The 26296-nt window shown below is 41.2% G+C and overlaps 1 protein-coding gene and 1 long non-coding RNA gene across 6 annotated transcripts in view; both read left to right on the top strand.

Moving 5' to 3' along the window:
- The first annotated feature begins 995 nt into the window (after window positions 1-995).
- Window positions 996-14296, top strand: LOC124210849 (uncharacterized). The gene is made up of 3 exons (XR_006881321.2): window positions 996-1034; window positions 1661-2112; window positions 14112-14296. It is a non-coding gene; the product is annotated as an uncharacterized lncRNA (long non-coding RNA).
- A 749-nt stretch (window positions 14297-15045) lies between these two features.
- The window catches only part of Tet (tet methylcytosine dioxygenase-like), a 95457-nt gene continuing 84206 nt past the window's right edge, over window positions 15046-26296 (top strand). For 3 of the 5 annotated variants that reach the window (XM_046609280.2, XM_046609252.2, XM_046609242.2), the window contains exon 1: window positions 15047-16837. In XM_046609280.2, coding sequence (XP_046465236.1) covers window positions 15779-16837 — 1059 coding nt within the window. In that variant the 5' untranslated portion in view covers window positions 15047-15778. Of the gene's footprint in view, window positions 16838-26296 lie in introns of all 5 variants that reach the window. The other 2 variants (XR_006881310.2, XM_046609227.2) reach the window with 1 other exon arrangement.

Here is a 26296-nt window from a genome sequence, read left to right as displayed (position 1 = left end):
CAGGAAAATGCCTTGAATATAAGCGAAAGTAATCTTCAGCTTCGGTTGCCGAATGAGAATGTTTCACTTCTGAAATGGGGTAAGGGAGGAAGATTGTTCCTTTTTCTTGTCACGAAAAAGAAACATCTCTTTTAAGAAGTAGGTATTTTCCTCTCAGCTTTTGTAAACCAGATCCGCGAATCCTTATTTTTGGCTAAATAAGAAGAGAGAAAAAAACGTCTCTCATCGAGCGAAGCCGATAAGAATATCGAATATTCACTCAAGACTCAATTGTGACTTCAGCTGACGAAAGCATAAATTGTACAACAACGATTCGCCAATTTTCTAACCGAAATCAGATACCTACTTATCAACAACAGGGTAGCGTGATAACGGAAAAATTGGCAAATAAACAAAAACCCCAAAACCCGGAATGCGACCGTTCGATTCCGATACGCGAAAACAATGTGAAAGAATTCCGCGCGGACGCCTATTGTCGTGGAATAAGCGGCAGGAGCGGAAGACGCGGGGTCTTGAAAAATGGGCGAGTCACGGGGTCGGTGCACCAATACAAGGAAAGGTAGAGGCGAGGCGAGGCTGGGGAAGCTGCAGGATTCCTTGAGCGAAACTCGGATCCTCGTGACGTAGGAGGATCCGAGGCGATGCAGCCGACGCGAGTAAGCCCATACTTTTACGAGTACGACGCACGACGTGCAGCGTAGCCGTATCAAGGTAGCCGCAGGGGTGAGTGCAGGTACAGAGCTTGTCGCGGGGCGTAAGGAAGCTTGCACCGAGCTGCCTCGGCTTACGGGGGTTGCAACAAGATGGCGTCAAAGGCTTCCCGCCCAGAGCGTGCGTCGGGGATCCAGCGCGGCTCGGTTCCCGCCATGAGCCGATGACGCAGCGACGAGAGCCGAACGGCGCCGAACGGCGCCGATCTTCCCCGAATCGGGAACGCGGGCAGCTGTGAGACGGACAAAGAATACTCCGCGAGCGTAGAGTACAGTCACTGCGCGGCGAGCACGCACAGCACCGGGGCAGTCCGCCAACCAAAGGTACAATCAACCGAACCGGTGACACCGAGTCACGCTTTGCCAAATACGAACTAATCGTTAACATACCTATATCGCGTATTGTTATACGTATATGTATATGCATATGAATATATACATGTAGTGTAGTACATGCGTATATATGTATGTATATACGTAATAAACAAATCGACGATTAAACGGAAAAGTAAATAAAGAGAAGATTAAAAGAAAAAAAAGAAAGAAAAACAAGCGTGACCGACGGCCGGGGAGTTATTTATTTTTCTATTTTTTTTTTTTGTTTGTTTTGTCAATTCTTTGTCACATATTATATGTGTTTTGAAAAAGGGTGATCGATCTACGGAACAGGACGAAAACGAAGAGAGGGGGAGCGAGAGAGAGAGAGAGAGAGAGAGTGAGAGAGAGTGAAAAAAAAAATTGAAGGATTATATGTATGCGTACATGGGTAAAGTTTCTACAAAACCGAAAATTAAGAACCATTAACAGACTACGGCGGTACCGGACGCCGCGCAACGTGCCAATGTGAAAACAGTGTGTTGTTTTTTTTTTTGTTGTTGTTTTCGTTTTTGTTTTCTTTTTTTTATCCTTCTAATCTTCTCAACTTCCGTTTCGTTTCGTTCGTTTTTTAGCGGTTATTGTTTCGCTTCGTTTTACTCCTGGATTATTTACTGCGCAAAGAGGGGGGGAAAAAAAAAAGAAAAGAAAAGAAAATCAAAACTTGGAGGAGTTGTAGTTTCTTTCGTTCTGCAAATTGTGCCGATGTACTGTGTCTAATACATTTAAAACGGAAAACAAAAAAAAAAAGTTACTGGTGAAATTATAAAAATATAACAACAATAATAATACTATGCGGCAGTTCGATTTAATCGTTACACAGTGGATCGAGGAAAATACTGTTCATTAAGGACACAGCGACAACAGCAACATCAGTTACAACAGTTACAACAAGAACAAGAGCAACAAGCATCGACGACGACAGTAATTATTGTGCACTCGAAACGTAGGATGTGAATACGAATCTATGTATTCGCGCGGTACATACTTTCCTCAACAGATGAGAAAACACAGCACAGTTCAACAGGTTTTTAAATAATAATATATCTATGTATATATTATTACGTATGTTTTAAATTGCTAAATAATTGGTGTGGATCGTAATATCATTGTTCTCGTATTGCCTGACGAGAACTTTCCGACTCTGTTATCGGTGTGCAACGAACAAAACGTGCGATTTTCTCTTTTACACGCGTTGCTTCACCGGAGGATGAAATTTAAAAGACAGGGATTATCCCTCGATGATCTTGACCTCACAGTGCATTATCAGGCCGGAAGAAAGGGCGAATCGGGGTTTGAGTTAGGAGAGTGCGAATTAAAGTTTGCTCGGAATATGTCTCTGCGTGTTAAATATTCGGTGCTGTTAGTCGAAGCTGCGATGATAATTGATCGCCGTCTCACGCGTATTACAGACTTTGTTGCGTATAAAAGTTAATCAGCGAAGAGTTCCGCGTAACGTTTGTTTTTCCATATATGTAGCCATATTTTCCTACGTAAATGTTTCGATTTTATACATGTGTATGTACACATATCGCGTATGTATAGAATTACAATGACAATATCGATAAGCTTGTCGTAACCGCGCTAGTAATCTAATCGCTAAATCTGTTCCTACTTAGCGACTAATAATTATCGGCGAGAACGAATCGCGGCCCGGTTTTCTTCTGCTATTTATTTGCCTGGCTCTTTTTCGATCGCCGATATTACGCGTACCCTTTTGTCTTTTTGTTCTCGCTTATCTCCGCGATGCGACCTCGTCGTCATCGCGATCAAACTGACCAGCCCGAAACTCCCGATCAAGTCGGTCGTATCGTCGTTGCTTACAAGCCTTACAAGCCTTACAAAAACTCGTCACTTTTGTCGAATCGGCAAAAGTGCGACGGTGATAATGCCTTTCGGTCTATTCGCGGTTTCAAACTGCGTAATAAACCGCGTATTTACCATCGAATAATGATCCGCGAAATGCCGAAAGAGCGAAAACGTAGTTGCGGGATCTTCCCACATACGTAATACGTGTAAATATATTTCTCGTGTATTTTTCTCTCGATAGATTTTTCTAAGGGAATGCCCTGGTCGATTTCGACGTTTACGTGTATATTTCCAAACATTCCACGTATTTTATACGATAAAAGGGCTTAATAGCCGCATTCTATAAACAATTTTGAACAAAAACACTATATCACATCTTCATTTGCGTCAGAAATGAAGAAATGACACGGATTCGACGAATTTACGATTAAATTGCGATTTCGTAGAAACCGTGCCGTTTCTTTATTTACGCGACAGGTTAAAATGTGTCTCAGTGTTTTTGTCCAGAATTGCGTAAAGAATGGGATTGTTAAGCCCTTTCTTGCGTTTGAAGTACGTGGACTTCGGTATTTGGAGATACATGAGTGAACTTTGAAGTCGACTAGAGCAACCTTTAACACTTTCAAAAACTAATGCCAGCGGTGAAAAAAATTTAACACGAAGAGCAGCGTGCGTTGAAATTTAAAATCGAGGAGTTCTTGCGCGACGGGAATGAATCGAAAATTTCTGATCGCTGTTTATCTCTGAAAGTAACGGGCGTATCGAGAAGTTAATGAAAACCGGACGATCGTCGAACCGCGGTTAACGATGGGCGAAAAAGAAACGAGATGAAAGAGAAGGAAGAACAGGAGGAAAAAGGCCGAATATTCGAGTTTAACGCGTGTCGATTGGCCGCACCGCCCGGGCTTAACCGTTGAAGGGTATTAATCTGTGCTTTGGCGAACCAATTTAAATATCAGCCGGTTTAGTCGACGCAATTTTATATCATTTCCGATATCTTGATGGTGTGTGGCTCGGTTTGAGGATCCCTCTTCCTCCCCCTCATCGGCGAACACACGCGCACTCGGCGGGCACGCTTTTAATAACGCCAAACTGCGACGTGTTTTTTCTCCTCTCCTCTCCTCACTTTCGCTATCCTGCGTATAAACATGCCGGCAGCACGCTCGCATGCACGAGCATTCGACGTGCACGATACGCATGCATGTGTATAGGGCATTCCGCGCCAACTCTACCTGTCTCTCGGAACTTCGCGATCTTCGATTCATCCCCCGTTGCATGCCGGTCGTCGTGGATTTTTCCGAGTCAGATTACTATTCCCGATTTCTAGGATCGAGAGAGAAAAGTTTGCGATATTCTTGCTCGTGATTAACTCGATTTTTCGAAAACGAAAACAAAAATGACCGCTTTTTTACGAACGCCTGGTTTTTTTTTTTTGACGCGCCGCACTGCACTGATTTACGTTCTATAAACGGGAGGAATTCTGGGAAGTTTCTTTTGATCACGACACTTGTAAACTTCTTCTCGAGTCCGTCTCTGCAGCTATAATTCGCGCGACGAAAGTTCGTTTGTACTCGTAAGGAAAAATTGGTCAAATTTTTGAACCAGCAACAAAACTGCGCGCGACATTTCTCTCTTCTACCCGCGATATTTAACGGACGTAAAATTGTACTCGCGCTGTGACATCTTTTTACGGCTTTCGACACGATTAACAACAGCTTTCTTCTTGAGGCTGAAGCTGGCAGCCAGAATTAGCAGCCAAACGTTGTGATATTCATTCGAATAATGTAATGAAGTCAAAAATATCAATTTTGTGACATATCTTCGACTCCCGATAGTTTTATAGAATTATAAGGATAAAACTGAACTGTATTTTTCTGTTTCCAAAACGTGTTTAAACTGTCTGGAGATAGAAAAATGCAGTTCAGTTTTATCCGCATACTTTAAAAGTATCGGGGGTCGAAGATACTTGAAAAAATTTTTATTCTCAAACTTGATCACCTTATTCGAATAAATATCAAAACGTTTGGCTACTCGTGCTGAACCACGAATACATTTGATAAGGAATCAGATATCGCCAAGATTCAGTCACAGTTTTATCGAATATCGTGCAGTTTGGTTAATATCGTGACGGAGAAAATTGCCTTCTCGATTAGCACGAACTTTATCGATCCAGACGTTCAACTTTGAAATTCTCTCGTATCTGTTTCTTCAGAGGATGCGTCTAACCTTCGATCCTCTCGCCCCTTTCTCTCTCCCTCTTTCTCTTCTTTCTCTCCACGCCTACGTACGCATTATACGTAAACAAGTTGTACGTACGAAGCGTGTGCAAGGATGCAAAAGCATGCGAAAAAAGCACGCACGCGACTCGTTCCTTCGGACATCAGCCTCGCCGTTTCGACTTAGTCCGAGTCGGAATCGCTCGCTGCTGCTGCTGCTGCTGCTGCTGCTGGTGTGGATGAGACTACGAAAGAGCGAGAGAGAGAGAGAGAGAGAGAGAGGGAGAGGGAGAGAGAGTGTCGAGTGTGGGACCTTGAATCGGGCAGCCTTTGTCGAGGGACGCTGCCGCCGCCGTTTGCCGCTTGCTTCTTCTTCACGAGGTCGGCGAAAGTGTACCCGAACATTTTTTTGCTCCCGTCTTGCATATTTCCTCTCTCCGCCCTTCCCACCCCCTACCTCCCCCTCACCGGCACTCTCTCCTCGTTTTTCGCGTTAGCGATTTTTTTATTTGGGGTATATTTTTTTTCTAATTTTAAATTTCTTTTTGTTTTCACCGCTCGATTTTTCATTTCCTCTCTTACTCTTCCTGTTCGTTCTTTTTACACTCTTATTCTTCTCATACGTCGCTGGCTGCTGCACCGGCTCTCGATCCTCGACTTCCTTCGCCTCGTTCACTTTTCTTTCTTCTTTCCGTTAAATCCTTTTTTTTTTTTTTTCTCTTTTCTTTTTTATACACCACTCCGCCACGTTTCTTCGCTTTTGCCTCGCCATGCCTACTCCCGCCATTTTCCTCTCTCGCGTTGCAGTGGAATTAGATCCGCGACATCGAAAAGAATCTCTTCTGCAGCGTTGTTGCAGATTTATTTTTGTTCCGTGTTTTTGTTATATTTTGTAGGTGTTCAGGAGATTATTTGATGCAACTGAATTGTGAAAAAATTTAATCTGGTTACTATAAATATACACAACTTATAACATGCATATTAACATTCGAGTTTGCCGTCGGTTAAATTCACCTGAATTTCATCGCAATTTTATCATTCTTTCTCTTTATCAACGCTCTCTCATTCCTCATGCTACCTCCACTCTTCCTCTTTCGTACAACGTACATAACTCAATTAATTCTCGGCACCTAGTTTCAAGCTGTAAAATTATCGTTGCGTTTGTAGCCGCGTATCTTGTCATAATTTCAACAAAACCGACCAATTCTTTGTTCCGTGATTCCTGAAAAGATATCCCAAGTCAAAAATGAAATTCGTATCAAATTTGACACATTACAGCTATCAGATTTCATTGATATTTCTTAATCTTTATTATTCTTTTTTCTAAACGGCTCTGCGCATGCTAATTTCCTACGAGTCATTGCATTGCTCTGTTCGTATGTGATAGACTGAAAATAAAATATTTACAACTTATTGCCGTATCACCTTGCGTCGTTGTAATAAATTGAACGTCGATATTGCGTATATTAAGCTTTCGAGTATCTTTCGTACGAAAAGAGACGAAAATGTTCTACAAACGCAACTCAATTTAGGTTCTATAATTTTTTATTCTTACGGTTTTCCTGCCGCAATGATGTATATTAAGTGTCTCAAAAATGTATACTCTTATCTACTACATACTATATGATAGTCAAATATTTTTAAACATCGACACGAGTTTTGAGAATGAAATTTCGTTCACTTTGTATTCTTACTTTTATATTCTTCATCACAGTTGAAACCGATCGTGTTCGTCGCGTCAGATTGTAAATTAACGAATAATATTGGAGACAATTGATACTTATCCGTAATGTATATCACACACACGAAACTCTTGCTTACGAATAACCACGCCCGGAATGTTTATAAAATGTGAAATTTTCCAAGCCTCTCAAGCGGTAAATCTGAAGAAACATTTATCTCGTCGAGCCTTGTTTGCCGTGCATGGAAAATAAGAATAAAAATTTGAGTCCCGTATTCGGCGGACGGGATTTCGGGTGTAGGGTGAAAATTTGAAAATACAGTACCTGCGGTAGTATATAATCCTGTGTACAAAGCCGTAATAAACGTAAATTAATAAAAGCCGGAGCGCCCCTGCAACGCGCAGGTGACAATTACACCCTACTGCACGGTGAAATTTTTCCGCGTTGTTAAAAAGGAGGAACTAACGAAGAAATAAGGAACCTTTTTCCCCGCAGACTAAACCACCGGCCTCTACGCCAATGCCGTGGCGGCTACGTTAGCGCGAAGGGCACAATGCGTTACGCAGTATTGAATTTTTGTACGACGAGACCCGCTGGCTATAGTTGGTGCAGCGAAAGTGCACTGCAAACATCTGCGCCGGGCTCAAGTTTGTCTGACCGTCTACCGAGCGCCCAGAAAGAGAGCGAAACGGAGAGAGGGAGAGAGAAGGAGGGAGGCTGGGGAAACCCTGCGCTACGTTTCGAGTACCTTGAACCGTATTACGCTACGTAGTATTCTTGTGCCTATTTATACGTGACGTAGAACAAGCGTGCAGAGGGAGACGTTATCACTCGGGGAGTGAATTTGCGGGTTGAAAAATTTTGGAAACCGCTTCGATCATTGCCGATTGATCGCAGAAAACCGAGAAATTTGGTGTATCGAAAAAGGCGTTGCCCAAAAAGCGTGGAAATTGAAAATGTATTTTTTCTTATAATTATTATTATTTTTTTTTATTCTCTTACCATTTTATGACGTACGTAGAACAAATCGATTTCGTGTAAGGTGTTGGGATTCTTTTCTTTCTTTTTTTTTTTTTTATTTCATTTTAAGTCCTGTCCGAAAAATTTTGGGTTATTAATTATAACTTGTACGAAGTTGCAGAAATTAGTCTCCGAAACCTTTCTTCTCTACGGATGATAATGTAAAAAAAAGAAGGCATAAATCGAGCTTTTCAAACTCGCGAAAATAATTTTTATCATTCTATCTTTTTCCCTTCGTGATTTCAAATTACTCCTCCCTCCCTACCTCCGCGTTTATGTGTTTGGCGTTTTTTTTACCCGGGCAGCACGCATACACGCATTTTATACCTTATATAATAATGCGAAGTGAAAAACAGTCTTTAAGCCGTGATTCATTGGTCGTTTGTTCTTCCTCCTTCTTTCCTTCGCATTCAACCTCGTGAACCCCGAGTACAAATCATTTTAATCCGTACCGAAAGAAAAGAGCGAAATGAAAAAAAAAAACAAAAAAGGAAATTATAGGCAAATGCTATTAAATCTCTTAAATTAACACACGCGCAGAAATCAACGCGTTTCCGATTCATTTCAAATTTTTCAATTTCAAATTCGTGAATTGTTTTTTACTTCGCGTTGCAGTTATAGACTTTGGAAAAGAAATATTTTTCCTCGATAGGTACATTTAAGGGTTTTTACATTCATGAATGCGTACATGTTGTATTATGCAGAATTGAATTGCGACGCGTCAGTCTCGCTTGTAACACGCCGCCGGACACTTTCTTCAACGGTCTCGAATCACTTCGTTATTTTTCTGTTTCCAGCAGCCAATCTCCTGATCAATACTAAAGAGTACGTCCATAAATATTCATGTCTGCCTTGCGTGCGAGGCGAACCAAAACAAATAGAAATTGTAAAATGGTTTGTTATATCTATCTGCGGGCTTTCGATGCTGCCGAAAGCGCATTTTTTGAAACATTGGTAAATTGCACGAAAGTGCTTCGAACTGTCGAACCGAAAATTGTTTGTAAATTCTCTAAACCTTTTTCTTTCCATTTCAAATTAGGGGATCAAGTCTGCGTGGGGATTTGCCCCAGAGCTTATTTTCGTGCCCCGATCACCACACCGTGAAAAACTTTGAAATTCAGGATTTCTCTTCATCCGTCAGACTTTATGATTTTACCCTAGATTCAAAGGCGTAAAGGCGTGCCTTGAAGTAACTTAACCGATGTCAGACTCATCCCTCAACCCTTCCTGACACGTGTATCTATGCGTCAGAAATATTCGGAAATTGTCAACTGCAGCACTGTAATTCAGGGGAGAATTAATCAGTCTCCGTTTTCAATAAATTTTTCCAATCAATTTTTAGAATGTGATTTTCCCTTCATTGCCTGCATATTTTCTCAAATACTTATCGTAAATAATAATTAAACAAACTTCGGTTTTACATTTAACTCACTTTCATTTATAAATTTAAATGCGAAACTGAAGTTTGTTTAATTGTCATTTACAATAAATGTTTGAGAAAACGGGTAATTTTTCTTAAAATCTGAAATATCGTTCTGGTTTCTACAAAAGTATCTGAGAAAACTAATTTTCACTTTATTAGTGACGTGGAAGAAATGAAAACATGACATCTGTTATAGAACACATACTAAAAATTCGCGATAACCGATGTTACGTACAATATGTATTTCTGTCAATATTGTTATTCCATATGTTTACCAGTACAAAATTCGCTGACCGTGTACTGCGAAAGATAGATATTAATTGTATTTTTCGGGCCTACAAGCTTAAGTCCGAAATTCCTTACTACAGACTAAGTCGCCAGCGGCTTGTCGCTTCTACGCATCCCGTATATCTGCATGTGTGAGTTTTGCTGCGTTACGCGTAGATCCGCGACCTTTAAAGACTAAAGTTCGCGGGGTATTCATTCAGTCCTGAGGATTTATGGTTACTAGGAAAGTTCAATTGCCTTGCGACTCGCGTTTTGCTCCCCTTACTCTCCGAGTCTCTCTTACTCTATCCCTCGTTATATATCCAGAGGTATATTATGTGCGCCCGCACACCAGTGACACAACGCGATCGTCATCACCGCGGGGGGTCGAAAGCTCCGCAGTAACTCCCAAGTGTTGTGTAATAAACTTGCCGAGAAATCACTTGAGATTTTGGATTTCAGGTTTACTCATCGTTTCGAAATCAAGTCAGCATCTCGTGCAAATTCTGTATTGCCGTGATCGTAAAGCTATCGGGTGAAAACTGCGAATTCAGGCAAAATTTTCAGGGATGATTTTCAACCAGTTGTGGAATTTTAGAACGGTGTAACGGAAAGAAATAGAAAAGAACTTTTACCACGTAAAGTAATTTTAAGAACAGTCTTTTGTCCACGCGATCCGTTTTCCATGATCATTAGACGAATCATAAACGCGTTTTTGAAAACCGATTGGTTCGAAGCTTTATTTATTGGATACTCGAATTGGCACTATTAGTTCGAATTTTAGTCAGGGAAAGTTTGTAATCTGGTTCGGGAAAAGTCCAGGGAATTTTTTTCGACGCCATGTTCGCGTATATTTTCTCACATCTTGGAATCCATTTTTACATCTACCGTTAAATGGTAAAACGGGACACTTGGTGTTCGAAACTGTATCGAACAGTTTCGAAAAATCGTAAACCGAATCGAGTTGGTATAATTGTTCGATCGTTCGGAAATTCTTCAGGTATGAACTATTTTCACTTCTTTCACGAATAGACAAACTTTACACGCCGTGCCGAACGTTTCTCTCAATGTTTGACTACGTATGTACCTGCAACTTCAGTCTCATCATTTCTCGTACCAATTATATATATAATTAACGAACCGATGACGTGTGAAATCGGGAGGTGGTGCAGTACATGTAATAAATCTAGAGTAGGTACATTCCGGCGCCTCTAGGAATGCGTTACACGTGCGCAAGTAAGTTGAGATACCGCTTCCGTACGAATTACGCAGGTAAACAACAAGCGGTGCAAGCTGCGGGGCGATCTAGCGAAAGCACGAGGTCGCGAAAGTTATTACACGGGGCTCTGGGTACAAACCGTTACACGCGCACCTTCCTCACATCGTAATATGCGTATGGCTGTGCATCTACACGTCTACATACCCCATGCCCACGTGATATTCGCATGGGTGTTGCACCCACACCTCGGGGACTCCGTCTAATGTATTTGCACCTCGCGCATTTCCTTTTTCGCCTCATGTATACGTATAGGTATGCACGTATTTACGAGTATATATATATATACATATACGTACCCCCAATTTTCGAGGGGGCATCCATGTATTATCCCCGTGTAACTACGTAGGTGTAGACACGGTATCGGTATAGGTACACTATAACTTGGTATATAGGTATATGGAGTTCCCCATGTACATGGATGTGAATTTATGTGTGTATGCGTGTATACATATTATTATATACATACATATATATATATATATATATATATATATATATATATATATATATATATATGTGCGAACGGCGAGGAGAAAGGAGAACATGGTAAGCACATAGAACCGAGCTTGCACATAACACATTGAAAGTGAGAGTGAGAGGGAGAGTTAGAGGAAGCCCAACACCGGTCGATATTTCACCGTAGCTGGGCGACGCGACGCTCTCTCTTGTGTGCTGCACAGGATGATGATATTGTAGGGAAAAGTACGACACGAACAACGTTTGAACAATTCGTATTTGTAGGGCAAGGATACGAAATTCCGATATCGTTTTAGTCAAACTGTTACGGAATATAACGTCAAAGATTTTTTTTTTATCTTCATTTCTCTCTTATTCGTCATTTTTTACTCCATATTTTGTAGAGCAGTTTTGTTTACCGCAAGTTTTTCAGGTGAAATATTTATGCCAATTGTTTTACTGTAACAATTTATTGTGCCGAATCAGCATGGGTATAACGTATATGAAACTAACCGGACGTTGACACAAAAACATTTTTTAAAATCGTAAACTTTGCAGCAGTTTTATATCGGAGAAAAGAACGTGGGATCATTGAGGACATGTGTTACTGAAATTTCGTCCTTGCCAAGGAAATTCGAAAAACTTGACGATAGCTTGAAAATCAGATACGAAAAATCCACTTTTAAGTTGTTTTTTTTTTTTTTTTTTTTAACATCCGAAATGGCGAATTACATGGAAAAAAATATTTGAAAAAAAAATAATGAATTAACACCGGTAGGTATTCCGAGGAGGTTATGAACTGTGAAATTTTTCAGAAATTCGGGAAGTTTGCTCGAAAGTTATGAATTTCAAAATACTGTATACTAATGACCCTGACGGAAACTTGACAACCTTTTTCATCTACGTCACAACGAGTTTCAAATTTCATTGACTTGCAAATGAGGTTCCTTAAGCGACATAAAATTTCAAGAGTAACCTCTTAATACTGAAATTAGTGAACAGATTTTTTTTTCCCTCTTTTTCCTTTTCTTTTCGATCTGGCCGTCGCTTTTGTGCATGGGAAGCGAAACTCTTCATCAGAGTTTTGAACCCCCGTCGTACTCGTCGTCAGACCGATTTTTCACCAAAGACTACAGCTCGCGAAATTTTCAAGATAACGTTTGTTTTTTCATTTATTTTCTGAATACTATGCAACAAACAAAAGCGCTTTTTCGTTTGCCCATATCTACGGAATAGTCGAGGAATTACTGTTCAGTATACTTGGAGCCATTCTAATACGAAATTTCGCGAAATATGGTGTTGACCGTACGATCTTTTAACCCTTCAATAATTATATCAATCGACTGTTTATAATTATAATATTAGAGAATTTTTATTACTTTTTTAACTTGCCGCGTTTTCTCGATTATCGGTAATTATCTACGAATACGGGACGACGAAATTAATCTCGGTGTAAATTTGTATGCCCAAGATATGAACGTTACATCTAGTAGTTACATCTACGACCTTTTGCCATCTAATTATTAAAATTTTCAAAAATACCAACGCAGCTGTATGTTCCAAAAAATGACTTTGCTCCTGAAAATTTTCAATACGAAAACTGCAGTATTTCGGTAAAACAGTTGTCCGTGTTCTCTTCGCAGTTCCATCATCACCTGATACGTACCAAGAACGAGCTTGAATGGTCGAGCGACGGTTGCTTCGCGAGAACCGAACGGCGCATCTCCGCGAGCTCCGTGATTCGTTGTCCCTTAAGGCTCGCTCGCTGCAAGAATCCTACATCATGAATGAAGCGCTACACGCTACACTCGACTCTCGCGTACACACCTCGTGGCCGCAAGCATTACGCTCCGATGCACGTACGCGTATCCAAATATACGTATACGTGTATATACGTGTACACAACGGATGCACACGCGATGTGGCAAAGCGTGTAAAAGCGTCTCGCTCTCTCTCGCTCTCTCTCGCTCTCTCTTCGCATGTATCGTGACACGGCGCTACGTACAACCGAAGAAGAGGAGAGCGGCCGGCGATACCGTCGACGATGGTGCAGGACCTACGTCACGTGATGGGAGCAGAGCCGAGTCCCTCGCGGGCGTCGCGACGCCTCCTCCGTCAGTAGACAGCCGAACAATTTGGCTTCCTGAGCGAGGCCTGCGGCCGATAGCCAACCACCCTCCCCTTTGACGGGTCTAACCTAACGCGTTACGCCTGCCGGATTTGTACCGTGAATATCGAACCTCGATCCGAGAGCTTTGGGCCTTGAAAATTGAGTTGTATTATACAATTAGTTGGGGTGCTGCTTCTCGTTATCTTACGCCTCTCACGCCTCGATTCGAAATTCCGAGTCAGTTACCGAATTTCACAAATTTGAAAGATGCTCCATCGCTGATCATAGACGTGATTTGCGATTCATTGAACAGAGGTCAGCGAATCAGAGATTTTTTAAAACTCGGAAAGGGTTTCTGTTAATCGAGGCTAAAGTTAATAGCGTTGTTGTAATGATTAACGTTTCGGATAAATCGTTATTTCTCAATTCCAGGAATGTATCTAATTCGGTAAATAAAACAAGGGCAACGCTCGACTACTTCAAAGTCACTGCAAATTAGCAAAATAGTGATTTCTCCGCCGAATGTTTCGTTACCTTAACGTTACTAACTTCGGTCTCATTATTTTAGCCCCCCTTAGTTTATTTTATACATTTCTGCTACGATCAGACGGACATGAAACGAGTATAAAAGAAACGAGGAAAGGAGACAAAATTTGTATTTGTTATGTATGTGTGTACATATGATACGGAAATGATGAAAGATCGATGTTAAGGTTTTACATGATTTTTTAATAACGAAAGTTTTGTATTTTCTTTTGTTTCAGATCGTACAAATCTACCGCCTTCTAAAACAAGCCACATTAACCTCAAGTGATTTCTATTTTCTTACGAAACGCGAAAGAATGAATTAGTGTGTGTATACATGTTGTAATCTTGTATTTCAAGAGCTTAGGGTTCAGAGAAGATTTCAAGAAGAAAGTAAACGAGACGAAAATAAAATTAATACGTTAATAATAATAGTAATAATAATAACATTATCAATAATAATAATAATAATAATAATAATAATAATAATATTATCAATAATAATAATAATATTAATAATATTAATAGTAATAATAATAATAATAATAATAATAATAATAATAATAATAATAATATCCATAACAACAATAACAGAAACAACAACAAAACAATAATACAAACAAACAAGAGCTATAGCAACGTATCTATCTATCTATCTATCTATCTATATCTATATATCTATCTATCTATCCAGTGTACAAAGTATATCTTGAAAAAGTCCGCCAGTGCCAAATCGAAAATTTAAACAAGAAGAAAAAGTGAATGATAACAATTAAACCATAAACCAAAGAAGCTACCATTTTTTCTGTCTACTAATCATTGCGATAATATTAATCATTATATTAACAATAATATTAATAAACATAACATTAACGTTAATTTAAAAAAGACATACAAAAAAAAAAAAAAAAATACTCTAAATGAAAACAAAGTCCTCTTCGTACTCAGTTAATAACAAGATAAAGGAGAGAAAAAAAACCCACAACCAACAAAGTTTAAACTCTAAAAGTAGAAAAATTGATGTACTCAAAACGTAAGTAAAGTACTTACCATTATAAAAAAAAAACGAGTAAACTAAAAATTTATATATAAAAAAGAAAAAGAAAACAAAAAACAATAATAATATTCATAACAATATTATTAATATCGCTAAGTATAATAATAATAATAATAATAATAGTAATAATAGTAATAACAACAATAATAATAATATTAATAGTTGTAACGATAATATTGATGAAGGTAACGATAATATTCGAAGCGAAGGTATAAAAAAAGAAAAACAAAAGGATTATTCAGACGAACCGATCTACTTCAGAGCGTAGCCTAAACCTGACGAGTACAAAAGAAAATAAAAAAAAGTGAAGAAAAATTTACCCTAAATACTTCCACTCCACAAATTGACTAAACAAAGCTGTAGAAAAGAGATAAAGATTAAGATAGAAACAAAAAGATAAAGATTAAACATTTTGGAACAATCGCTGAATGCCTGTATAATAAACATCCGCACCTGCACACCGCACGAGCCCACAAATATATACATATACACATATATATATATATATATATCTATAGACACACACACACACACGTAAATTCATATATAAATTATAAAGCGAACGATCAGAGGCTGCGCGCGACTATATCCAAGAATCTGAGTAGAGCGTCTGCGGAAAGTAAAGTAAGATAAGAGGAAAGAGGAAATTGCCAGATGTCGTTGCTGCGGAGGTCCGAATTTGACTCGCAACGATTCGTACCTTGGATGCGGTAAGGAGGGCGACGGGGGCGAAAGAGAGTTCGACAGAGGAGGTATCGGGAGCGAATAGGACGCAGCCTTGCCGCCTCCTCGACGAAAGGTGAACTCGCAGGGGGAGGAGAGGACGGCCGTAAGGATGTGGCGGAGAAGATGAGCGCCGACGTGACCAAGGAGGTCGCCTCCGAGAGGGTGAGCCCTCCGGCAGCCGCGACCTCGCCGAATTCCGGTCCCGGCGAGACGGCCTCCCGCCACCTTCCGCCCTTCAGCAGCTTCGCCGACGGCGCCATGGACAGCTCGACGACCCTGACGACCCTCCACCCCCAGGACGTGGGCCTCGGCCTGACCTCATCTTGGGACTACTACGAGGGCCTCACCGGTCGGCTGATCGACTCCCGGGGCGAGGTCGTCCTCGCCAGCCAGTACCGACCGTGGGAGTCGAAGAACGCGGCGGGGGGCGAGGGCCTCCCGAGTTTCGCGAGTCAGTTCACCGCCCCCAGCGAAGCCGAGCCCCAGCTCACCGCCCTGACACCCCTCTCCCCGGCCTCGGTATCCCACTCGCCCCCCGTCACGGCCGTCGGTCTTCCCAGCTTCCACACCCTCGGCAGTCCCCTGCCCACCCCCCACCCCCACCGCGGGCCCGTCGGCTACCCCCTCGTCCCGGCCCCCGTTCAGGCCCGCGAGGTTCCGGCGCTCCAGCAGCAGCTACTGGACGAGAGGCACATCCAGCTGCTCGGCTCGAACCCGGTGCAGGCCTTTCCGCCGCCACCCGGGCACCCCCATCACGCCGTTTTGACCGTCGTTAAGCCGGAGTATCCGCAGCTACATCACACCAACTTTCAGAACCCGATGTCGACGGTGCTCGACACGCCGACCTCGCGCGTCAACATCGACGGCAGGAAGAAGGAGAGGAGAAAAATTCGAGCCGGTTCCATGGAGTCCGAGGACGGGGCCAACGTCGAGAGCTCCGGGCAGGTGGCTGCTGTTTCCTCCACCGCCAATCGAGGACAGCATCACATCGGCGGCGGGATCGGGGACGGGGACAGCGAGGGCGGACTCGGCGATAAACCCGCTAAGAAGAAGCGGAAACGATGCGGCGAGTGCATCGGGTGCCAGAGGAAGGACAATTGCGGGGACTGCGCCCCCTGTCGCAACGACAAGAGCCATCAGATATGCAAGATGAGACGATGCGAGAAACTCACCGAGAAAAAGGTCAGTCGAAATTGACAAAATTCATTTTTAACCCCGATTCAGCATTCCGCCTACCTCTGATAACGATTTCTCCACGCGAAGGATAAATTTCTTTTCCCACATCGCGACTACGCACGGCAAAGTTACACTCGCGACTTACTCATTCGTCACATCGGATACATTTGGCAAAGTTGCCGTAATAAACTTTGGCAAATGGATTTGTCTTTATTCTTTACGAATCGTTCTTATCTTATCCCCGTATTATATCGTATTCTTAGTTTTAAGTCAGATGAAAAAATCGTGTACCAAAAATCGAATCAACGTGCAGTACGTATTTTTCCAATACCTGTCATCGTCGTCTCAAACACCACAACGTCTTGGATTTCTAGACTAATCAGATTCGTCATTTCGATTCCGAGTATTGCGCAAACGAAATTTTCTACGTCGTATGTACGTATAACCTTATCGACCTTACTCCGATTACACGTTTGGTTCGATACGTGAAGCAGCACGTGGCCAAACAGCAAGAATAACCCGCTCATACCGATTACAATAATACGTATAAACAGGCAGGTAGCTTACGCTGATAACCCGCGAGGAAACAACGGATCCTGTCCCAGGCTGGGAGGAGGAGGAAGGAGGGCGTTCATTTATACGCATACCGTGATTCAAACAGCCCCTAAGGACAAAGAGGGCTTGCAAGTAATCATTACACAAGCGAGTGCTTTTCATTGCGGATATAATATTAACGTACGCGCGAAAGAGTTGGTAATTCTGTACACAAGAAAGAAAGGTGAATTACGTCGGTGTTGATCGTCGGTTATCTGCTCAGAAAACGCAATTGTTATATTTGGCGATCAGATTGCAAATGATTTCACGTCGAGTATGAGAGAATGATGATTTGAGATGCTTTCGGGCAACTGGGTGCGAGTTTCATCGAATCGATTCTGATGTTCAAAATTGGTTTAGAATAAATCGGGGACCCATAGTCCGAATGAAGAGTTGGGGAAAGAGAAGAAATACCGCAGTTCTGATGCGTCTATGATACGATGAATATCGATGTGTGGTATAAATGATTCTGAAAAAATTCCAAGGAACGCAAACCGAGCTAAAAACAATTTGAGAAAAGGTTGTATAACGATTCAATACGTTGAAAAGACTTAAACTCCGGTGTTTTCTCGTACTAACTCTAATTTTTTTCGCTCATTTTTCCCGCGAATCAGATCCTCACAAACAGTCTGAAAAAGATTTGAGATATCCGTTCCGCGCGCGAGAAATGCCCAATTGAAGGAAGTAGACTGGCGAGAATCGCTTTCCCCGGGTGGGTACAAAAGAGGCGCGTATAGTTAACCCTTGGAGACCCAGTTTCTCAGTCGTTAGGATCAGGCCCCGTGTCGTGTGAACGCACACGGTAAATGTCGAGCGGATCGAATATTCACCGTCCTCTGGAAGGAACGAGCGAGAAAGAGCGGGAGAAGCGAATCTGGAACTTGAATAGGCGCGAAGCTTTCCCGAAATGGGATGATGATGCGCAATAACTGGTATGCATATATATATATATATATATATAAATATATGTACGTATACCCGCGTTTTCACGTTATTGGGTGATTCAGATTTGGGACGATATTTTTATGCTTGATGATGTATGATGCTTCTCGTTCTTCGTACCTGCGGGCTTGTGGTTAACCCTTTGAGGGGCAGTGTTTGGTCTCAGTTTTTTTTTCACATTTCTAATATATTTTTGCACTTTTTACATGCGCATAAACACTCTTTAGACTGTAGGGCGTTCGAGTCATTAAAATTTCATGTAAAATTGAAATAATTTATTTATTCACATATTTGTTATAAACGTTTAACGTGAAAAAAACTAGTTATTTTTTTTTTTTTTTTTCAAATCGGTCTTTTTGTAACGTAGACAACTGAGGTTCTGTAATTTTGTTTACGTATTCCCTATACACGGTTTTATAATATATATTTTGTTCAGAATTTTCCGTTCGATAGTTTTGTTTTTTAAAGTTGGATATTTCGAAAAATTAATTTTTTTCTAACACTTGGAATTTTGTAATTATGACTTCAGAATCGTTATCAGCGATCCTGAAAACCTATAGATCACCTATGATTTTTTGAATTTGTTCAACAGAAAAATGTGCCCCTCGTAGGATTAAAAAAAGTTTCAAGTCAAATGAACGTGATTCGAAAATGTTCGAAAAGTTTTGTGATAGCTTATTTTTAAGATTCCTGATTCCTCCACGTTTAACGTCCATATCAAAATGAGGATGAAAATTTGGGAAACTCCAAACTGTTATTTAACATGAAACATTGTCTTCGTTTCGGACAAATTTTTTATACCTACCAAGTTTCATGTAGATATTATCAGATTTCTTCAAGATTCAAGATCTCGTATAGTTATTCTAAAATGATAATTGTTTCGAAAATTTCGCGGTACGATCGAACATGTGCTGTTTTGAAATTTTGGGATTGCTTTACGCCTTACGCCGATTGTAAAAAAAATTTACATTATACCCATAGGTACGGATATCATCAAGTTGAGCACATTATACACGATGTAGCGTCTACCCAAAAGTCCAGAAATATTTTATACAGCTATGACAAATAATTATCCAACTAATTGCAAAATTATCACAAAGCTAACTGTATTACATAAAGCTAATAAATTCAGTACAGTTTCACGGTAAGAACAAGTAGACACGGTGTATACGAATTGTAAAATATTTTAGGTTCCGAACTGTTTTTTTTTTTTTTTCCGAGCGTCTGTGAATTACAAGAAGAAAAGAAAGGAAAAAAGCTCGAGGTGATGCATTTTTTGACGGGAATCGACGCGAGGAATTTTTTTTCCTCTTCTCACCCGAATCGATCCGATTTTTATGTGCATTAAACGCCGGGATGACATTCAAGTAGATAGCCGTTTGACGCAGCGGGATGCGCGGCGCCTGTGAACGAGAGCGAAAGCTGGCACAGGTTTCCCGTGTAATAGCCGGCCGGCTAGGCGGCTGTGTGAGAGCTTGCGCGTCGCGTCGGTGCGAGGAGGGTATATATAGCCTGAACTTGGCCTGGATGCGGCGAGAATCCCAGAGGGAAATACAGAAATACAGAAATACAGATAAACCGGTGGTGGTTTATTATTGCGCCGACATTGAATCGAAGGGTGCTGATGTTCCTCCTCGACCTCCACCCCGCACCCTACGGGCGGAGGGTTTGCGTCACGCTAGCTTTTCCTCCTTCTTGTTGTTGTTTCTTGTTTGTCTATTTTTTTTTTTTTTTTTTTGTTTTCCTTTTTTGTCTTGCGTATAATCGTCTCGCCAATTTTCATTCAAGCCTTTCTATCCCCGGATACTTGTCGATCGGAAATTCAAATACCGCAAATTTGCATCGGCTGTTCATTAGGTGCCAAATTTACACCTCGCATTTGCAACAATATTTCCAAAGTTGGATCTTTAAAAACTATTCATTTATATCGATGAAATTTGCAATGCATCTACTCTTTATTACAGTATGTAATATAATTTAACGATATATTCTTACGATTGCATGTAACGTGGCCAATACCATAATCTCACATATACGTTGAACCGTCGTCCGAGGATGGAAACTTGTAAGAATTATTCAATCAGTGTGATTTCGGTTCATGCATAATTCGCTGTTATGCGTTGTACTCGTACGATTAAGTCGTAAGACTGCGACGACGTCTTAGATTTTGTCGCCTGTACGGTACGCAAGTGTACGTAAGCCTTGAGAGCTCGCGAGCCGTTCGAGGGATCTTATCGTCCAGCCAAGTTCACGGTCTGTTCTCGTAGGTCACCCAATCTCTGGGAACTTACTGACGCGCAAGCAGTGATACGCATGTGTATACATACGCCCACAAAGTGAATATACGGGCACATTGCCGCAAGAATATGCAGCCTAACGTTGTATGTAATACGTCTTGTTTTTGCCGTTTTGCGGTTGAAATTGTTACGGTATTTGTGTATATCTATTTCGTTGAGTTGATTAAAACCTCCCATTAATCTCCCGCTTTGATAGTCGATGCTATTTTAGTTGAAATTATTTTCCATGTTCTCGGTTTTTTTTTTTTTTTTTTTTTTTTTTTTTTTTCTCCGGATTATTACATTATGTTCCACGAGAACGGCCATGGCACAATTCGAAAATATATAACGGGGACTTTTCGTCAACTGCAGACGGAGTTTTTCTTTCTCAGCCTTTCGGATGCTTCAATCATTTGCTGGATCTACGAAAAAAGAAACTAATTAATTCTTATTCAAATTTTCAAAGTGATTCATTTGATCGCGTAAACCGACGGTTTCACGAAAATCTCTTCGGCACAAAGAGTAAGTCTCATATCATTCAGTGCATATTTAAACTGATTTTTAAAAAAATTGTAAATGAATTATTTCCTTCTGTTCAATTACCGTACTGGATATCTTCTGTACGTGAGATTTTGTAAAACTCGTTCAAGAATTTCCGCAGCGGTAGTTCAAAGTTTTTCCAAAAAAAAAAATAGTAACTTCTCTACGCCTCACCGTGCAAATGAAGTTTATCAAAAGCTCAGCAGAAAGAAACGAATTATTGTTTGTTTGAAATGAAAAAAAATATACAAAAGTGAGTAGGTACAATAATACGAAGAACCTTCTTCTCGGATTGACGCGGACGTCTAAAAATTTTATCCTGCTATAATGAATTAATTCTGATCTTGACCAATTATTGTTTCTTCAAATTGAACAAGCAATTTTCCAAATACATCGAAAGCTAATTTGCTAATTTCTTTTAATGAAAAAAACAAAAAAATATCGCCTTGTGGAAAGTTTTCAGCGATTCTAACGATAGAACGGTTTCATCCCACGGTACGAAACGGCGAAATGTTTTTCGCGAAAAATATAGTCGTCGAAAGAGCGATGAACCGCAGCAGCAGCAGCAGCAGCAGGGCGCACAATTCTGTACCTACGTGTTTTTCTGTCTTGTTTGGGAACTACGGCTGTACTATTGATTATTGGCAATTCGAGATGATGTCTCTCCTCTCCTCTCCTCTCCCCTCCTCTTCTCGTTTCCCCTCCCCTCCCCTCCCTTCCGCACCCCACACTTTCCCCCCTTCCCCTTCGGCTGACGTGCCCCCCCCCCTCTCTCACCCCCCTCACTTTCGTCCTTCTATCTGTCCATCTCTTTATTTCTCTCTCTTTCCGTCGGATATTATGACGTCGATACCAGATCGTCGGTCGTATAATTTCTGAGACTAGGGAAAATCAAGCCTTTGAAAAAAAAAAAAAACCGCTGCGTCGTTAGTTTTTGTGAAAATTTGTATTGCACGAGAGATGAGTGATACTCTGATGATATTTTGCTGGAAATTTTTCCGAACGGGGAAAACGGCCGATTTTTTTTTGTCTAAAAATCAAATCGTCTTATAAAACACAAGAAGAAGATATAAGTTAGGAAAATTCATCGGACGATTGCGAGTTCGATATTCGTCTTGGGGATTGCGCAATGACGGCATGCCGCACTGACTATCGTTTATTTATCCATCTCGAGCCGCGCGGATATCTACATATTCGCTCGCTGCGAGTCATAGCTAGCGCGTGACTCACGGGTCAATACACGTTTGCAAACTTGCCAACGGGATGATCGCATATTTCTTTAATTGATTTGTTTGTTCGGAAGAAAACGATCGCAGCAATTATGGAGAAAAGAGTGCGAGAGGAAAGAAATTGTCCGCAGTTGATGTTTTTTTTATTCTTGCAACGTTACGAGGGATCGTCGTTCGGTGACAATTCCGTGACACGTGATAATCACAAAGTTTCGTACAAATTCTAACACGTCAATATTTCGCGGAAAATAACGAGTGATACCAACTGTTTTGAGAATAAAAAAAGGATAAAAATCAAGATCGGCAAAAAAAATCCTTCGCTTTTTCACCTTTTCCCTTTGGTCACCATTTATGTTTGTCAAAAATGAGAAATTGAATAAAAAATAAAATGCGAAGCCTCGTTTTATCCTTCTCGAAGAGAGGTTTCTTTTTCTCTGATTGTGCACGGATTGTTAAAATCGATTTACCGCGTGACCGGAAGTATCGTTCGACGAACGTATGTATCTCCAATTTTTCGACAATTCGTAGTCAGCTCTCACTTTTCGTCGGACGAGCTTCGCTCGTTTTCGCGCGCAGATATCGAGTGGCTTATTTTCAGGCGAGTTGGTCGGGATGCAGATCTGGTGCAATGGCACAAGGGGGTCAAAGTCGGTGAGACATCCAACACGCGTACCTTCGGGCATGTGGGACGAACTAAACCGCCGGTGGCGCCCGGGAGTAACGCGGGAATAGTTGGAGGCATCCGCGGTGTTGGAATTGAGGCAGAATTGAGCCGAGCGGGAATGAAGCGGGAATAAAGCAGGGAAAGGAGTGTCGGATGACAGATGAACGACTGGGGCTGAACACGGTGGTATATAGGCTGACTCGCCGTCACAACAACCCCTCGTCCCTCCCCCTCCCCTAACTTAACACCCTCTTTATCCCGAGGGAAAGCCTCTTCCTGACTTCCTCTCCCGCTCTCCCGCTCTCCCGCTCTCCCGATCTCCCGATCTCACTTACCCTCCTTCTCTCTTTCGTGAAGACTTTCCCCGGCTTGTATACAACCAACACCTGTCCCACAGAAGCCGACCTTCGCAGTTCCGCCCACGTCGGAACGTACGACGTACCCACTTCGATATACATTTTTCCTCCTTTTTCTTCTCTCTATATTCATTCATTCACTTTTCCTCTTCAATTTTTCGCCGCGCGAATCCAGGAGTCTGGTTAAATTTTCATCATTTTTATACACCTCGATACATTTGTAATCAGTTTTTTTTTTTATAGATGTTCGGAATTATTTGTAAAATGGCCCTGCTGCTATTTATTCGCGAAATATGTTTCTTCGGGACGTTTGCCTTATCACCAGAAATAGTTGTTGAAATTTTCAAAAATTCCGAAATTTTTATTCAAATATGTAACTTGACTGATGACGTTGTTATTTTTCTACTCTTCCGTTACGGAAAAAAACTCCAGCTTGGGTGTAAATTCGTACCCCCAACTCATAGATAATGCTAATTTCCCATAAGAAAAAAGTTAGGGGTACGAATTTACACCCAAGTTGAGGTTTTTTTCCGCGAGGGTTATCAGCATTCCTATGATAATTATGAGAATTTTTTTCTTTTTTTTTTCGCCAACTGTGAAATGAAAAGACGAAGTTTGTCGAAAAAATCTTTTTTCACATTTTCAAGCAATCAAAAATAACGCATCAGTAGTTACTGTGTTATAACACACTTGGGTATTATTATTATATATTATACATGTATGCGTACATTTTTGTTCTGTACGTTGTGTGAAATCTCTCTTCATTGTGGAATTTTCTGTACCGAATTTCAAAGGTTTTTTGACAAACGGCTCGGTTTTACCGCCTCGTACGATAACGAATTTCATGCTTTGACTACCGTGTATCTGATAAATACGAGATTTGCGCTCCGAAAGGTTCTGCGGATGATCATGCCCGAACCTCACTGTCGGTAGGATAAAAAAAAAAAAAGATAGGAAAAGCAGCTATCGGACCAAAAAATCAGTAAATGGTGTTGAAAACTTTGAATGAGAACTGGGCCGCGTGAATTTTTGAAAAACTCTTTTTTCACTCGGATGACATGTAATTCGTGCGCTTACGGATTTTACTTTGTTTGCAAATTTACGTCTCGTCTCAATTTTTTTTCTTTCTCGAAGAAGTAAGTTCCTCACAAACATATACCAAGAGTGTAAAGACGCGTGGAAAAATGTTTGAAACTTGCTTGTCGCCCGTGTAGATAGAGAGAAATGCCATCACTATATGTAGCTTCGAATAGAAAGGAAAAGCTCTCTTTCTACATGCAGAGTCTAGTCTAGGTCAAAGATCGCAGCGTTATCGTTGCGGGCGAACTCTCAACTCCGGGGGTTTAATTAAAAGTGAAATATATAACAAGGTTCGGTGAACTCGCAATAAGAAGAAGCAGTTCTACGTATATATATAGGTATAGTTTCTACGTTAGTTTAGGAAATTCTTTCGACTTCTTTGAAGCGTATAGAATTTCACCAGGGTCTTATGGACCACTGACTTCAAACCTACGGTGAAATTTTTTTTACACTACAAACTACGCATCTCATTTGACCGAGTAGAAAGTGTTGGCGGATTTGGATGAAGATCATTTCACGGTATCTGATTAGTCTCCAGTTTCGAACCTGGTTCCTAGCCAATTTTTTGTCACATCCGAAACACACAAAGTTTTTCCAAAACTGAAGTAGATATTAGTGACTAATTACCCCGATCTTCGAAAGAGAATCGAAGAAAGTTATTCTCCATTTCTTGAATCGTTATGCTTTAGCAGAATTAAGTTTGATTTGAAACAATTCGTATTATGTTGATAATCGCTTTAAGATCACATTTGTTTCGGTACAACGAGTTCGTTGAAATGTCGAGTATTATCCGTTGAAAAGTGTGCCTTACAGAGAGGGGATCAAAAAATAGTAACAAACGGACCAGAAATCGGGCGATGCACTCTTAGCTAAAAAGTTTCGTGCCGTTGTCGTTGTCGTTTAAATCAGAACAACCCAGTTCCTGAGATTGGAGACGGGGCGAGAAAACAGGATGTAAAAAAAGAAAAAAAAAAAAGCGAGAGAGAAGATGAAAAAAATAAAAAATAACAAAACGCCCACGCACAACGAACGAACGGACCATTCTGCGTAAAAAGAGCGTTTATTAGAGCAGCCAGAGAGAGAAAGAGAGAGAGAAGAGAGGGCTTGGGGGATGGGGCGAGAGCGCGTGCTGGCGGTAGATAGGAGTCAGCAGCGCCGGTAGCGAGGAGGTGAAATTTAAAGCATAGCCTAGTAATTTTCACCCCAATTTCACGGAATTTCCCAATTGCCGGATTCTCGAATAATTTTCACGCAGCCGGGCAAAGCGGAGCAGAGCAGAGCAGAAAAGCGGGACGCCCCGCATCCAGCGGCATGGGGCTGGTTTTGCCTCCGGTTCATTCGATCGCCTGCCACCCCTCTGCTGCAGGATCCAACCAATGGCGCAACTTTCCCACACGCTTAACGCCCGGTGTATGCATACGGAACCGACAAACGACGAGCCAACGAACGCGGACTGAGGGGACACACGTGCGTCAATTGGGCCCTCCCATATCCCCTCGTTCTCGTTCTCGGGGTTAGGGTAGGTTAGGCATGACGCCATTTTATCACATATCCCCCTTTCCCGAAATCTCGGCGCGGAATTTTTATTTTTTTTTTTTTGTTTTTAATTTTTAATTTTTAAACCTTTCTGTTTAGAGAACTCAGCCTCCCGCAGATCGCGACGATTCGAGGGTTTTTCGGTTGAGTAAAACGAAGTACTCGTATATGTGTCCTGTTAAATGATTAACCATCTGAAATATTAAGACATCTCACAATTATCGTGTACCTGGAAGAATTAAAAATAT

The sequence above is a fragment of the Neodiprion pinetum genome, chromosome 1 (assembly GCF_021155775.2).
Source record: "Neodiprion pinetum isolate iyNeoPine1 chromosome 1, iyNeoPine1.2, whole genome shotgun sequence".
NCBI lineage: Eukaryota > Metazoa > Arthropoda > Insecta > Hymenoptera > Diprionidae > Neodiprion > Neodiprion pinetum.
This window is presented reverse-complemented; position numbering and strand designations above follow the sequence as displayed.